Source organism: Nansenia antarctica, assembly GCF_963989245.1.
Source record: "Nansenia antarctica genome assembly, chromosome: 3".
NCBI lineage: Eukaryota > Metazoa > Chordata > Actinopteri > Argentiniformes > Microstomatidae > Nansenia > Nansenia antarctica.
This window is the reverse complement of record NC_137688.1, coordinates 37,047,472-37,062,162: the sequence shown is the minus strand read 5'-3', so window position 1 is coordinate 37,062,162 and position 14,691 is coordinate 37,047,472. Positions and strand designations below refer to the sequence as shown.

The window sequence follows — 14,691 nt, the reverse complement described above, 5'->3', positions numbered from 1 at the left end:
AGTCAAGTCCGGAGATGGCCAGTTAGGTCAACGTATGTGTATTTTGGGTGATACGTTTTCTATTTTCGATTCTATTTTCTTAGTTCCAGCCTCCTGTTTTTGCCTGTTTTTGCATTTGTATTTGTACTTGTTTTTGTTCATGTATATGTGGAAAAAAGCAAAGGCCTAAATGCACCTTCTGTAAATGCCAAAACAAATTCCTATATGTGTCAAGCATAACGGCAATAAACGTTATCTGAATCTGAATCTGAATCTCCTAAAACGATGTCGCGCGTACCGTGACGTTTCGTACAGCATAGAGCTCCGTGTGATGTGTGACGTGGCTAGCAACCCTCCAAAACTCTGTCAACCGGCTTTCTTTTTGCGACCGAGTCAAACAACCTTTCAGCACATTTCATTCAAAGAACTGCTGCAAGCTACCTTCCCAAATAGCTTCGTGAATGACTCATGTCATCACTCTTTGTTTCTGAATACATTCAAGAAAAGCCAGGAGGCCAAAATTGGCAGGTGTGTGCCTCTAAGGGGTACAACTAGCAGTAAGGATGGGGGTGATGAGAGCAGGCATTAAACTTAATGGTAGAGGAGACACTAAAGGCATTAAGCTAACAGTCAGAGGAGACTGTTACTGGCATGTAATGGGGTGTACGGAGGCTGCGTTGCACATGGAGATTAGTACTTTTAGCTAATCACAGTAATTGCAGGTTTAATGCCTCTGGAGCGAATAATGACACAGAGTCCGCATCACTAGTGTAGGATTTCAATGGGGTTTTCTAGCAACATATATGCTTATGTCACTCAGACACACACATAACACATACACACACACACACACACACACACACACACACACACACACACTCTATCCTCAGGTCACTCAGACACACACATAACACATACCCACTCACATACACACACACATTCTGTTCCTTCCAGGTCAGCCTGTTCTTCATGGTTAGCAATGACGCCACAATATACAGATTCGGGGGGTTGTTATCTTAAGACCTTGGGGGGTGTTAGGCGCCAGGGCACAGACAGAGGGTGGTCAAAGGTAGATGGGTTAAGTTGCTGCCGAGGAGTCAATCTGTCCTTGGCAGAGAGGGTGAGCTAATTCACAACGTCACATCTGAGATAGCATGGAAAGTATTTAAACCTGTCTGTATTTCACAATGAGGTCGTCGAATGTTGAATGCTGGTACTGTGCTGATGAACCATTCGCTGCTGTCTTAATAAATCTTATGTACAGAGATTCCGACCCGTCTTTAGAATATTCTATTATCTTGTCAAATATATGCCTATGCTGCACACCTGATCTATCTGAGATGACACAACGCATTTAAGATCACGAGTCCTCGATAGATTGATCCATTACATCTAATTACCGACAAGAAGATTCTACACTAGGATGATGGTTCTCAGTCTCAACCCAAAAGTGTTGTGTAACTAGAGGACGCTAGTTAAAGGGGCAATCTGGGATTCAAACAACAAATCGGTCACCTGTTTTTGGTGATCAGATGAGGCCTAGACAGAGTGTCCTAGACAGAGCTATGGATGCACGCACTGGACCATCCAATGAGGTCAAAATGATAGTTTTAACCATGATTCGAAGTGTTTGTTTACAATGTACGTACCAATGTCAAATGTGTTTACCAATCCCCGATTGCCCCTTTAAGCTATTTTATTTGTGATAAAGCAGGGAAAATTAACCCTTACGTAGGGGAGACAGTAACATCTTTTGCAATCAACTCTATTGAGATGTTGGATGTTGAAGAGGTGGTTTTGGAGCATTTGACTGTTGACACCATCTGAATCAGTCCTTTGTGGAGCAGAGTGACGGAAGCAATGCCACGAAGCTCGATTAAACGGCCTATTAAGTGAAAAAAAAAAAAAAGGAAATCCTCGGTGTGCTAACCGGCGCTATTGAAATTCTGACTGACCTTTTAATTTCTCATGTGTGCAGTGTGACGGGAGACTTAACGTGTTGTAATCAGCGCAGCGGGATTTAAATTGGTATTCTTTTGATAATCAACGGCTTGTTCATGGTCGGATAATCAAGCTAATCCTTTCAAATATTTTCTCTCTTTATCCTTTGTCTCTTTCCAAGGCCTCATTTGCATGGCTTATCAGAGCGGATGCCTTTGAGGCTGTGTTTGTTAGGCTACTTTGGCACATGGATGCTATAGACGATCCATAAAAGAAAATCAATGATTTGCTCATTTCAGTAATTGCTTTTGTTAAGTTTTGCCAACTGTGTCTGTGTGTACCATTGTGTTTAACATTTGTGTGTGTGTGTGTGTGTGTGTGTGTGTGTGTCTGTCTGGTTGTGTATCATGAAAAGGTTTATGTTGGATCTGGCCCTCTCTGCTACTCTACAGTTTCTCTGTGTTTATCATGTGCTGATCAAGGGAGGCTGGTGGAGGTAGAAATCGGAAGACTGGCTCATTGTAATGTCTGGAATGGAATGAGGAACGGTATCAAACATGGGTGTCAAAACCGGTCCTCCTAATCCTTGCTCCACCAGCCTCACCTGATATGAACAACAAGTGAAATAGCATTCTTCTACTCGTTCTCACCCCTCTCTTTCTCTCTGCCTCCATACCTCTCTCGATCTCCCTCTCTCTCTCTCCTCTCTCTCTATCTCTCTCTCCTTCTTTCTCTCTCTCTCTCTTTCTCTCTCTCTCTCTAAGGTATCTTCATGAGTACATGTAATGTGGACGTCCGTTGGTTCCCCTTCGACCTCCAGAAGTGTGAGCTGAAGTTCGGCTCATGGACGTACGACGGTTGGCTGCTGGATCTCCAGATGAACGAGGCCGACATCTCAGGGTTCATGCCCAACGGAGAGTGGGATCTTGTGGGTGAGTGGGGAGGAAGAAGCCCCCTTAATCCTGGGTGTAAGAGGTCAAGTGGGAAACGGAGATTAGGAATGCATGTATTTCTCCCTCAGATCAGGGATAAAGAGGGACCAAGAAACCAGGGAGAGGAGGAGAGAAGGGGAGGAGGGAGAGGGGTGGAGGTAGAGGCAGAGAGGCTTTAGATGGAGAGAGGAGTGGTGGGAGAGGGAGAGGAGAGAGGGAGAGGATGGAGGGAGTAGGGTGGAAGGAGAGGGGGAAGGTGAGGAGGGAGGGAGGGAGGGAGTGGGGTGGCAGGAGAGGGAGAGGAGGGAAGGAGTGGGGTGGCGGGAGAGGGAGAAGGGGGCAGATTTTATCCTGGATCTTCTCCGGCAGATACATGATCAGGCTTCATGATCTGGTGGGTGAGTGGGTGGAAGAATCCCCCTCTGACCATGCAGGGTTCAGACAGTGTTTGAAATACTTACCGTAGCTGTGCTTGATTTAGTTTGCCTGGCACAATTGAACCAATGGAATAGCTGTAAAACCTCCAAACTCTGCCTATCTATGCGCTCCATACAGACCCGCTCAGTCTAACCCAAAACAACTTCTCTTATTAATTATTCAACTCAACCCAACTTCTCTCTCTTTCCTCTAATCCCTCTCTATTTTTGATTAATTCAAAATTTAAAATGGTTTAAAATGTTCTCTTTTTCTCTCTCTTTCTCTCTCTCTCTCTGTGTCTCTTCCCCCCACTCTCTCTCTGTCTCTCTCTCTCTCTCTCTCTCTCTCTCTCCCTCTGTGTCTCTCTCCCTCTCTTTCTGTTTCTCTCTCTCTATCCCACCCCTCTCCCTCCCTCCCTCTCGCCCTTCCTCCCACCATCCCTCCCACCATCCCTCTTTCCAGGTGTACCAGGGGTTCGTAACGAGGCGTACTATGACTGTTGTAAGGAGCCCTACCCGGATGTGACGTTCGTGGTGACCATCCGGCGACGCACGCTCTACTACGCCCTCAACCTCCTCATCCCCTGTGTGCTGCTCTCCTCCATGACCCTGCTCATCTTCGTCCTGCCTGCCGACTCTGGAGAGAAGATCTCCCTGGGTGAGGAGATGGGGAGGGGGGTGAGGGAGGGGAGATAGAAAGGGGGAGGGGGTCAGAGAGGGGGAAGGAGGAGGAGGGGGGGGGGGGGTGGTGATGGACCCTGCTCATCTTCGTCCTATCGGCCGAGTCTAGAGAGAAGATCTCCCTCCCTGTGTGAGGAGACGGGGAGGGGGTGGGGGGGGACGGGGAGGGGGTGGAGAGGGGAGGAGAGATGACAAACAGAAGAAAGACAGGTGAGGCGAAGGAGAGAGAGAGGCAGAGGGAAGAGCAAAATAAGACAAGACAGGCAAGATGGCAGGGCGGGAGTTGAGAAGGGAGGGGGGGGAGGGAGGAGAGGGAGGAGGGGAGAGAGGAGAAGATCTCCCTGTGAGAGAGAGGGGAATGGGAGGGGTGGGGGTCATGGAGAGGGGAGGAGAGATGACAAACAGAAGAATGACAGGTGAGGGATAGAGAAGCGAAGGAGAGAGAGAGGCAGAGGGAAGAGCAAAAGAAGACAAGACAGGCAAGATGGCAGGGCGGCAAAGATGAGAGGACAGACCTGATAGATCCTAACAGAGTGAAATTCTATTCTAGTGAAACAATTGTTAGAATGCAGGAGAGCAAAAGAGGGGGATGTAATTTCCGGATATATTACATTACACTGCATTTCAATACTGGAAGAAAATACACTGTCTCACACACACATGGCCAATTAACCTATTGATGTAATCAAGAGTCCCAAAGAATTGATTACCGTAAGAGAGCTTACACACCGCCTTCCAGGAACACTGTCTGACACCACCCTGATGGATGGGTTGTGCGGAACCAGTACGATCCGGCTGCAAACTAGATTAGAACCAGATCCAGGAGTGGTTTATTAGAAGAGTAGCAGAGGCCAAATAGTTCAACAGCTACAGGAGTAGGATGACCAGACATACTACTACTACTACTACTACTACTACTACTACTACTACTACTACTACTACTACTACTACTACTACTACTACTACTACTACTACTACTACTACTACTACTACTACTACTACTACTACTACTACTACTACTACTACTACTACTACTACTACTACTACTACTACTACTACTACTACTACTACTACTACTATTACTACTACTACTACTACTACTACTACTACTACTACTACTACTACTACTACTACTACTCCTACTACTACTACTACTACTACTACTACTACTACTACTACTACTACTCCTCCTCCTACTACTACTACTACTACTACTACTACTCCTACTACTACTACTACTACTACTACTACTACTACTACTACTACTACTACTACTACTACTACTACTACTACTACTACTACTACTACTACTACTACTACTACTGGAGTAGGATGACCAGATATACTACTACTACTACTACTACTCCTCCTACTACTCCTAATACTACTACTAATAATCATAATAATCATAATAATCATAATAATCATAATAATCATAATAATCATAATAATCATAATATGTAATAATATATGTTTTATTTGACATGCAATCAATCAGCAGTCAATCAATTGTTGGAATTTGGCATGTTTTGCTCTAGGCACAGGGTCAGCCATAGTCTGACCCTTGAGCGCCCCAATTAGGGGTTAAGTGCCTTGCTCAAGGGCACAAGTCCCGACAAATATCTGTAAAACACAAAAACGTCCTAATTTTCAGCATTCACTACCAAATGTTCCCGGTTTTCACTGCAATTAAAATAATAATAGTAATACTGTAATGTTTCCACATACAAGTCGGAAGTGAAAGTCGATTGCACAAATCCAACGGTTTAATAAACCACAAAAACCACACTAAACAAACTACTGCGTAAAACTGCGTAGCAAAGCAACAATTCTCATCATGGCTCACAGGAGCGGAAAACTATGTGTGCTAAGTGCTGAAATAACTGTCCCCGTCCTGATGAAAATGCCTATGGTGCGTGCATAAGCGCACATCAACACACTGTTTTATAGTCCTTATCTCTGTGTAACCTCATTCCCAGACACTTCCGTCCAATCTGATCTGAAGGCCTGGTGGACCAACAGGTCAAACTTGGTCTTCCTTCTTTTTTTTTAAAGATATTTTGTTGGGGGAGTGGGGCAGTCCCTCTCTCGTATTTGTGTTTCTGTTGGACAGAGACAGTAGAGAAAGACAGGAATTAAGGAGGAGCGTGTATGTCAGCAGGGCATGGGCTGGATTCGTACACATGCCGACATGGGCATATCTGTACACTGTAGGACGTGGTGCTAGACCACTGGACCACCCCAGGCCATGGCACTAGACCGCTGGACCACCTCAGGTCATGGTACCAGACCAGCCCAGGCCATGGCGCTAGACCACTGGACCACCCTAGGCCACAGACTTGACCTTCCTTGACCCAATAAAAAAATCAGAAAAAACCCTCTAAATTGGCTAATTGGCTTCACCTAGTCTTGTTAGTCCAATAACTTTGAATCTAGATCAGAATAATGCAGATTATTATTTTGCGATCCAAGATCAGCTCCAGCTGCCAGATTTTCCCTATACTGCCAAATACACCAGGTCCTGGATCGCAAAAAAAAAATCAATCAAATTTGATCAAATAAATCATTCTGATCTAGATTAAACGGTTTGAACTCCTGGATCCTGGGGCAGAGGTGAGCTATCGACCAATGGCATCACGCCACAGAAGTTACAAAATCTTTGGGAAGCTGTTTTTAGGAAGTATAATGGAGCCAGATGATCAGTATGCTTATGCTCTTTAATTAAAAAACTGTCCATTAATATCATCCTGATGTCCTTAAAAGCTCATTTATTATTTGACTAGCTCCGTCCGGGTCTTAGAGGCTAATTAATCTACCCTTCTGAGATTCTTAGAGGGACATTCGTTATATCAAAGGCTCTCGCAAGTGCGTAGATTCATTTGCATACGTTTTATTGGGCACTTTGGAGCGGGAATCGGGTTATGCCAAGAAAGCACTTCTGAAATGGTTGTCTCCTAAAAAAAACAGATGGGACAAAATGGAAAGCAAGGGAGATGAGACAAAGATCTGATAGATGAAGATGAACATGAGTTTGATAGAGGGAGGGAGGGAGGGAGGGAGGGAGGGATGGAGGGAGGAGGGAGGGAGGGAGGGTGGGAGGGAGGGTAGATGAATTGCTAAAGTAGTGTAGACGGTTTGGAAGGGAGTGGCCATTGCGGAAGACGAATGCTTAGTTGTAATCTACTCTGCTTGTATGAGTCTGCATCAGATCAAGTCGAACATAATCTAATCTTATGGAGTCGATTTGTAATTTATTTGATTGGTTAAAACCACTGAGAGGACAAAGGCCAATTGTCGAAACCGATACTAATCACAAGGTGAAGCACAGAATGGTACATTATCAGGGGAGGCCAGTGGAGGTAGAAATCGGAGGACGGGCTCATTATGATGCACGGAACAGAAGGAGGAATGGTATCAAACCCATCCTCATTCTGTTCCATGCATTACAATGAGCCGATTTCTACCTCCACTGGCCTCCCCTGGTACATTTGGGTTCTGATTCACATTAAGGGTCCCAAGTCACCAGGCAACATTTTGCAACATGTTGCAACATTTAGCATCACTTTTTAAGCTTTTATTATAGTTTTTATAAGCTGCACGTGAATTGTGGTGCTTACCCAAACAAACACTACAGACTGCCATTCACTGAAGAGACACTCAGACACATACAAGTGTGTTCTCGCTCTTGTACATGCTCTTGTGTTGAATTTTAATATTCCGCCAGCCCCTTACTGTACATTTCAGGCTGCTGCATTTTGCAAGCGGATGCCCCGAGGTGTTTCGGTATCAAAAGATTTGAGATGCATGTGGGGATTGTGGGGAACGGTTTCTAAAAGCAGCCTAGAGTTGATGTTGAGTGTGTTCATCTAAGACTGAGTTTAGTAAGATTCATTGCTTTGAACTTTGAGCTACAGTATGTCTCATCCTATATGTCTCATCTGTTTAGCTAATTAAAAAAACGAGGAAGTGGTCATGTCTCGGTTTGTTTACGCCTGAATTCCATGGATCCCTCTCTCTCTCCCCTCTCTCTCCCTCTCTCCCCCTCTCTCTCCCTCACCCCCCTCTCTCTCCCTCCCTCTCTCCCCTTTCTCCCTCCCTCTCTCCCCTTCTGTCTCTCCCTCTCTCTCTCCCTCTCTCTCTCTCTCCCTCCCTCCCTCCCTCTCTCTCTCTCCCTCTCTCTCTCCCCCTTTCTCTCTCTCTCCCCTTCTGTCTCTCCCTCTCTCTCTCCCTCCCTCTCCCTCTCTCTCTCTCCCTCTCTCTCTCTCCCTCCCTCTCTCTCTCCCTCCCACTCTCTCCCTCTCTCTCTCTCCCTCTCGTTCTCTCTCTCCCTCTCTCTCTCTCCCCCCCCCCCCCCCCCCCCTCTCTCTCTTGTGTCTCCAGGTATCACCGTGCTGCTCTCTCTGACTGTCTTCATGTTGCTGGTGGCAGAAATCATGCCTGCCACCTCAGACTCCATTCCTCTTATAGGTGCGTGTGTGCATGTGCGTGTGTGTGTGTGTGTGAGTGTGTGCATACGTGTGTGCATATGTGTGTGTGTGTGTGTGTGTGTGAGTGTGTGCGTGTGTGTGAGTGTATGTGTGTGTGCGCGTACATGTGACTGTGTGCATGTGTTCATATATAAGTGTGTGTGTGTGTGTGTGTGTGTGTGTATGTGCGTACGTGTGAGTGTATGCATGCGTGCATATGTGTGTGTGTTTCAAATTCTCACCTGAGGGCTGCCTAGCAAAACACTCTGACTCAACCAATCAAAGTATTTATGAACAGTTGTGATTGGCTAGTGAGGCTAGCACCATAGGTCTTCATGGATGTGTGTGTGTTTGTGTTTTCATGGATGTGTGTGTGTGTGTGTCTGCATGGACGTGTATGTGTGTGTTTGTGTCTGCATGGATGTGTGTGTGTGTGTGTGTTTAGATCTGTATGGATGTGTGTGTGTGTGTGTGTTTGTGTCTGCACAGATGTGTGTATGTGTGTGTGTGTGTGTGTGTTCACGGATGTGTGTGTGTGTGTGTGTGTGTCTGCATGGATGTGCATGGGGTAATTGTCCCTTTGAGGAGTCATAGCCAGAATGAGGTCAAGCTCCAGTAATCTGACCATCTGGTCCTCCTTAAATGTAATTGGCTAAATAAATCGTATAGACTCACTGCAGGAAATGATGAGATGCAAGCACTGTGAGCTCACGGCAGCACGAACAGAGACAGATCAGCTGACCTGTCAGACTTCAAACACAAATCTTGACCATTAAAGCCAAAGAAAAATGCCAAGTCATGATTGCCGAGAAACACCGCTGTTAGCGTTATTGTTCATACAAATGGTTGGCACAATGCTGTCTGATGATATATCTCTTTCTTTCTCTATGTATCTCTCTCTCTCTGTATCTCTCTCTGTATCTCTCTCTCTCAGGCCAGTACTTTGCCAGTATAATGATAATCGTTGGGATGTCCGTTATAGCCACAGTAGTCGTCCTGCAGTATCACCACCACGACCCAAACCAAGCCATACCTAAATGGGTAAGACTATCACTCATGACCCAAACCAAGCCATGCCTAAATGGGTAAGACTATCACTCATGACCCAAACCAAGTCATGCCTAAATGGGTAAGACTATCACACATGACCCAAACCAAGCCATGCCTAAATGGATAAGACTATCACACATGACCCAAACCAAGCCATGCCTAAATGGGTAAGACTATCACTCACAAAAAGTTTTTTCCCATCCTGACTTCATGTCTGACGAAGGTCTTTGACCCAAACGTTGCACTTATAAATCAGAGCTAAATCGATAGACATAGTATATAGACCTACAGTAAATACAAATACATTAAACATTCAAACACGCCCCCGGAATATCAACAATTATGAAAATGTAACTTTTGATCGGGTGGTCAAGACACACATATGGGTGGGCCGAACACTCCCCTGCCCATAGCTACCGCTGACCTTGGCAGAACTGCTTAATTGCAAAAATCACCACGACAGAGAAAGGTCTCTTGAAAGGTCAGTGTATAAAGGACAAACGTTGTGATTTTTATGCAAGTAAGCACTGCTGCATCTGAGTATTTCTTTCCACTAACCTAATGGTCTCTGATTCAATCTCAGCCATTCTGCTTCAAAGCTGAAACTTGCCAAACACTTACTCTATGCCGTCCTTTGTACAAACAGCTCTCTGCTTGGAGTCCAAGCCTTGGAACACTTACTCTCCTCCTTTTCATCATCCTTTTCTTCTCCGCCCTTCATCCCTTCATCCCTCCATCCCCATCCACCAACCCCCCTCCACTGGCACTGTTTTTCATTCAACCTCCCATTCTATAATTTCATTACCATCTTTTCATCCCCCCCGTCACATCACTTTCATTCTCCCATTTTTTTCCATCCCTCTCTCCGCCCCCATCCATCGTTACCTGTCCTCCTGCACCTCTAATGCCGCCAATCTCTCTCTCGTTGTTGACGTCTCCCTCCGCGCCTCGCCAGGCAGGAAGTGGGAGGTCTTGAAGTCTGTCCAAGGTGTTTGTTTCATCAACCTGTCCCAGCTCTCTCTCTCTCTCTCTCTTTCTCTCTCCGTTGTCACAAAAAAACAACTCATCGGCTCCGGTGAGCTTTCATTTTGACGGACTCACTCACCCGCCTCTCCCCCTAATCTCACCTCTTTCACCTTGTGTTAAATGTGCTGTTGAATCATTTCCCAAAACGCATTTTGTCCTACAGCGTCCTTTGTTCGCCGATACAGGGATTCTACATATTTAATGATGGGATCAACTCAGATAATGGCCTGTGTGAATGACCCTGGATAGGTTGCAGATGCTCTATAGATTAGGTTCATCTGCTCAGTCTTCCTGTTGATGAATGGCCAGTCGGATGGCCAATTAGCAACAAAGAGGATGGGGTTCGTAGAACGCCATCGAACCAGCGGCGTTCATAATTGCACAAAATGACCGCAGCAGCAGACGACACTATTACCAGGCTAATGAACACGCTCAGGGGAGGGTAATTGAGTGTTGATCTGGATGTTCATGAGAAACACTGTTGATCCAAAATGACCTTTTTCATGTTTTAAATGAGGGATCATGAAAACAAAACAAAAAACGTTACTTTATTCATCTAATCTGGCAATACATTAAATATACATTCAAATACATTACCAGTGACTGAAAAACGGGCATTTACAAGGATAAAGACACTGGAAAGAGGAACAGCAGTTAACTTAGACACAATAATGAGCTGATACACCACAGAACAAAACTAAACCATTATGACTAAAAAGCCATGAACTGACATATTATGAGTAGGAGGCAGCTGGCAGCTTCTGTCGTCTAATAGAAATGAGCAATTGTTGCGACTAAATATCCAGTACAAATATTATTATATAATATAATTATATATTATACAAATGTATTTTATATTAAAACTCCAACCTCAAGTCAGTCTTTTCTTCTGTTAGTTGCCTTCCTCAAACAAGGTGATTTGCAGATGGATATCGGACCGTTCCTTGTCTTTGGTTGTCCATGGTGACGCTCTTCTTTTATATCTTTCAACAGAGAAGGTCATGTTGAGGGTCCACGTCCAACCCACGCCATGTCCAACCATTTGTCTGTGTGTGTGTGTGTGTGTGTGTGTGTGTGTGATGTGTAGGTGTATGCTTTACCTGAAAAGTCTTCCTTTATGTCTGTCTGTCCCTCTTTCTCTCTCTCTCTGTATCTGTCTTTCTTTCTCTTTCTTTGTATCTGCCTTTCTCTTTCTCTTTCGGTCCATCACCCAAACCTCTCGACACAAAAACAGTTTCCCTAAAACAGTCTTCCCTACTGCATTTGGCCTCATTAACGAGGCCCTGGACCCCCACTGACATCAAACAGTCACACTGCACTATTCTTATGTCACATTGCACATTATTCATTTATAATACTTTTCATCTCTATTATTATTATTTTTCACTAATACTTTTGTCTGTTTTTGTCCTCGCACATTAGTTATTGTTATGCACCACCAGACCAAAGCAAATGACAATGTACAGTAAGTACAGTATGTGAAAACCTACAGAAAAGTCAATAAATCTGTTTCTGATTCAGATGTCTTCTCACCCCCCTCCCCGCCCTCCAGGTCCAGGTCTTCCTGCTCCAGTGGGTGGCCTGGTTCCTGCGTATGAAACGCCCGGGGGAGAATGATGACCCTGAACGCCCCCCCTGTGCCCCCCACCTTCGCCGCTGCTCCTCGGGCTCCCAGAGTGGCAGCATCCCCAACCCTCCAGACGCCATGCTCCACCCGCTGCACCCCCAAAACCTGGCCCCTCTCCAGGCTGGGCCCCTGCACGCAGGACACCCCCACCTCCACCCCCACGCCCAGTCCAGCGCCAACAACAACGGAAACCTGCTCTACATCGGCTTCCAGAGCCTGGACGACCCCCAGATGCTCCCCGACACCCTCCAGAGAAACATCATCTCGGCCGGGCCTCCTCGCGTGGCGGGCAGCCCCCCTCCGCACCTGCCGCCCCACCACTTCTGCAGCCCACCTCCGCCCCCCAGCCCCAACAACATGGACACCCAGGGGTGTCCCAGCACTGTGTCCAGCGGCGGGGGGTTCGGGGGCGGGCCGGGCGGCGGCGGGGGGTGCTCGCAAGCAGGGGGGATTGGCGACCCGCAGCTCCAGGTGATTCTGGAGGAGGTGCGCTACATGGCGGACCGGTTCCGCGAGCAGGACGAGACGGAGAGCATGGCAGACCAGTGGAAGTTTGCGGCGGCCGTCATCGACCGGCTCTGCCTGATGGCTTTCAGCGTCTTCAACATCATCTGCACCATCTCCATCCTCATGGCTGCACCCAACTTCGTGGAGGCCGTCTCCAAGGACTACATCTGAGGAAGAAGAAGAGGAGGGGAGAGAGAGGGAGGGAGGGAGGGAGAGGGGGGGAAAGAGGGGAGGGAGAAAGAAATAGAGAGGGAAAGAGAGAAAGAGAAAGATGTGGAGGGAGAGAGGGGGGGGAGAGAGGGAGAGAGAAAGAGGCTAAAGAGCAGGATGTGGGATGGCTTGGATCTCAGTTCATTTCAGGTGAGTTTTCAGTGAATACACTGTATATATATATATTGATCCTCCTGTCAAAACAAAAGGTGGATGAACAGGCAGCAAAAAATTAAACATCCTTGGAGATGCTTGGAAATGGTTTATTGAAACATCCGGTAGAAAACAACAATCCAGTAGAAAAAGAGGAAGAGAAGAAGAAGGGATGGGTTTCAAGGAGAGGGGTTATGGGGTACTAAAGGAGAGAAGTTATTGGGGACTTAAAGGGGAGGGGTTATGAGGGGGTAGTCCGTAGAGGGTGACATGGATTGTAGTAAATTAAGAGGGCCTCTGAGAGAGAGACGAGGAAGGTGAGAGGGAAGGACAATAAGCTGACAACGACCATAGCATTGGAATTCAACCTGAGATTGGGGAGATGGCTGTCCTGAGAGAGAGAGAGAGAGAGAGAGAGAGAGAGAGAGAGAGAGAGAGAGAGAGAGAGAGAGAGAGAAGAGAGGGGGGGGGGGGAGACAGACAGGCAGATAGGTCTAGATAAATAAGGTAAGCTGTTTTATTTACTGGCAGGGACACAGAGAGAGAGAGAGAGGAGAAGACAGGCAGGCAGATAGAGGTAGATAAATAAGGTAGGCTGTTTTATTTACTGGCAGGGAGATAGATAGATAGAGAGAGAGAGATAGATAGAGAGGAAGAGGGGGAGAGGGATGAGGGAGAGAGAGAGAGAGGAGATTTCATTCACAAACTAAAAAAGATTGAGGGAAAAGGAAAGACTGCATCATTTACAGAAACAAGAGGAAGTGTGGTGTAAGGTAGGGAGGGAGGGAGGGAGACGTACTTTACAAGGACAACTTTTTAACAAAGTGCGAGCGTTGAGACGTGTGGTTGTCCCTGGCAACTCAGAGGGAGCTCACGAATACTTTTTAGAACACAACGTCTTTTCTGTTCACGACATCCAACTGAAAGGCCTCGAATGACCTTTCAATTGAATAAAAAGCACTAAGAAACTGAAAGTTCCACTCAACCCATCTGAGTTTCCAAGGCTTTGTCTTCTCAATTGTTAGGAAATGAATAAAAGAGGCATGTTCACGACAATAAGCAGGTCATCGGTTGCACTGAAAAATAATTCTGGCATTGAAATGAAAATAGGACTAACATTTCAGACACACATCCACACACGCCCCTCGCCAGCGACCCCTCGCCAGCGACCCCTCGCTAGCGACCCCTCGCTAGCGACCACTCGCCAGCGACCCCTCGCTAGCACTGACACTGTTTTTTCCACCATAAAAAAAAGCTCCTCATCTCCCAAATCTCCTCATCAAAGCGAGCGCTTGCTGTTATTGGGCGACTGCAGTGCATTAGTGAGTAATGATTGCTGTGATGGGCTGTAATTGTGTTACCGCGGACAGTCAGCCAATAGAATCTGGCAGATCCTTAGAAAGAAGCTGATGTCCATATGCACTGGGCTTATTATACTGGGTAGAAGGTCAGCCACTTTAAGAGAGATCTGAAAGACACGGAGAGAGAGAGAGTCCTAAAATATCTCAATTACATTTCTCAACTACTAACGCCATTTAGAATGAACTGAAGTTCACATGCCCACAGCAATAACATACCTGAGCACACCAGTGACATTTTCTGCAAAACAACCATATTGGCAATTTGTGTCCGTGGTGACTGGTGGAAATACCTGTCTCACCTGTGCGCAGGTGGGTGAAGTAGCGGGAAGAGGGGCGTGTTCA

The 14,691-nt window shown here is 46.3% G+C and overlaps 1 protein-coding gene across 1 annotated transcript in view; it reads left to right on the top strand.

Moving 5' to 3' along the window:
• chrna11 (cholinergic receptor, nicotinic, alpha 11) overlaps positions 1 to 12,796 on the top strand; it is a gene marked incomplete at both ends in the record, with an annotated part of 21,089 nt that extends 8,293 nt beyond the window's left edge. Inside the window, 5 exons of the mRNA XM_080525379.1 lie at positions 2,685 to 2,852; positions 3,732 to 3,926; positions 8,330 to 8,416; positions 9,350 to 9,456; positions 12,044 to 12,796. Of these exons, the coding sequence (XP_080381505.1) occupies positions 2,685 to 2,852; positions 3,732 to 3,926; positions 8,330 to 8,416; positions 9,350 to 9,456; positions 12,044 to 12,796 (1,310 nt within the window). The remainder of the gene's footprint in view (positions 1 to 2,684; positions 2,853 to 3,731; positions 3,927 to 8,329; positions 8,417 to 9,349; positions 9,457 to 12,043) is intronic.
• Positions 12,797 to 14,691: the final 1,895 nt, after the last annotated feature.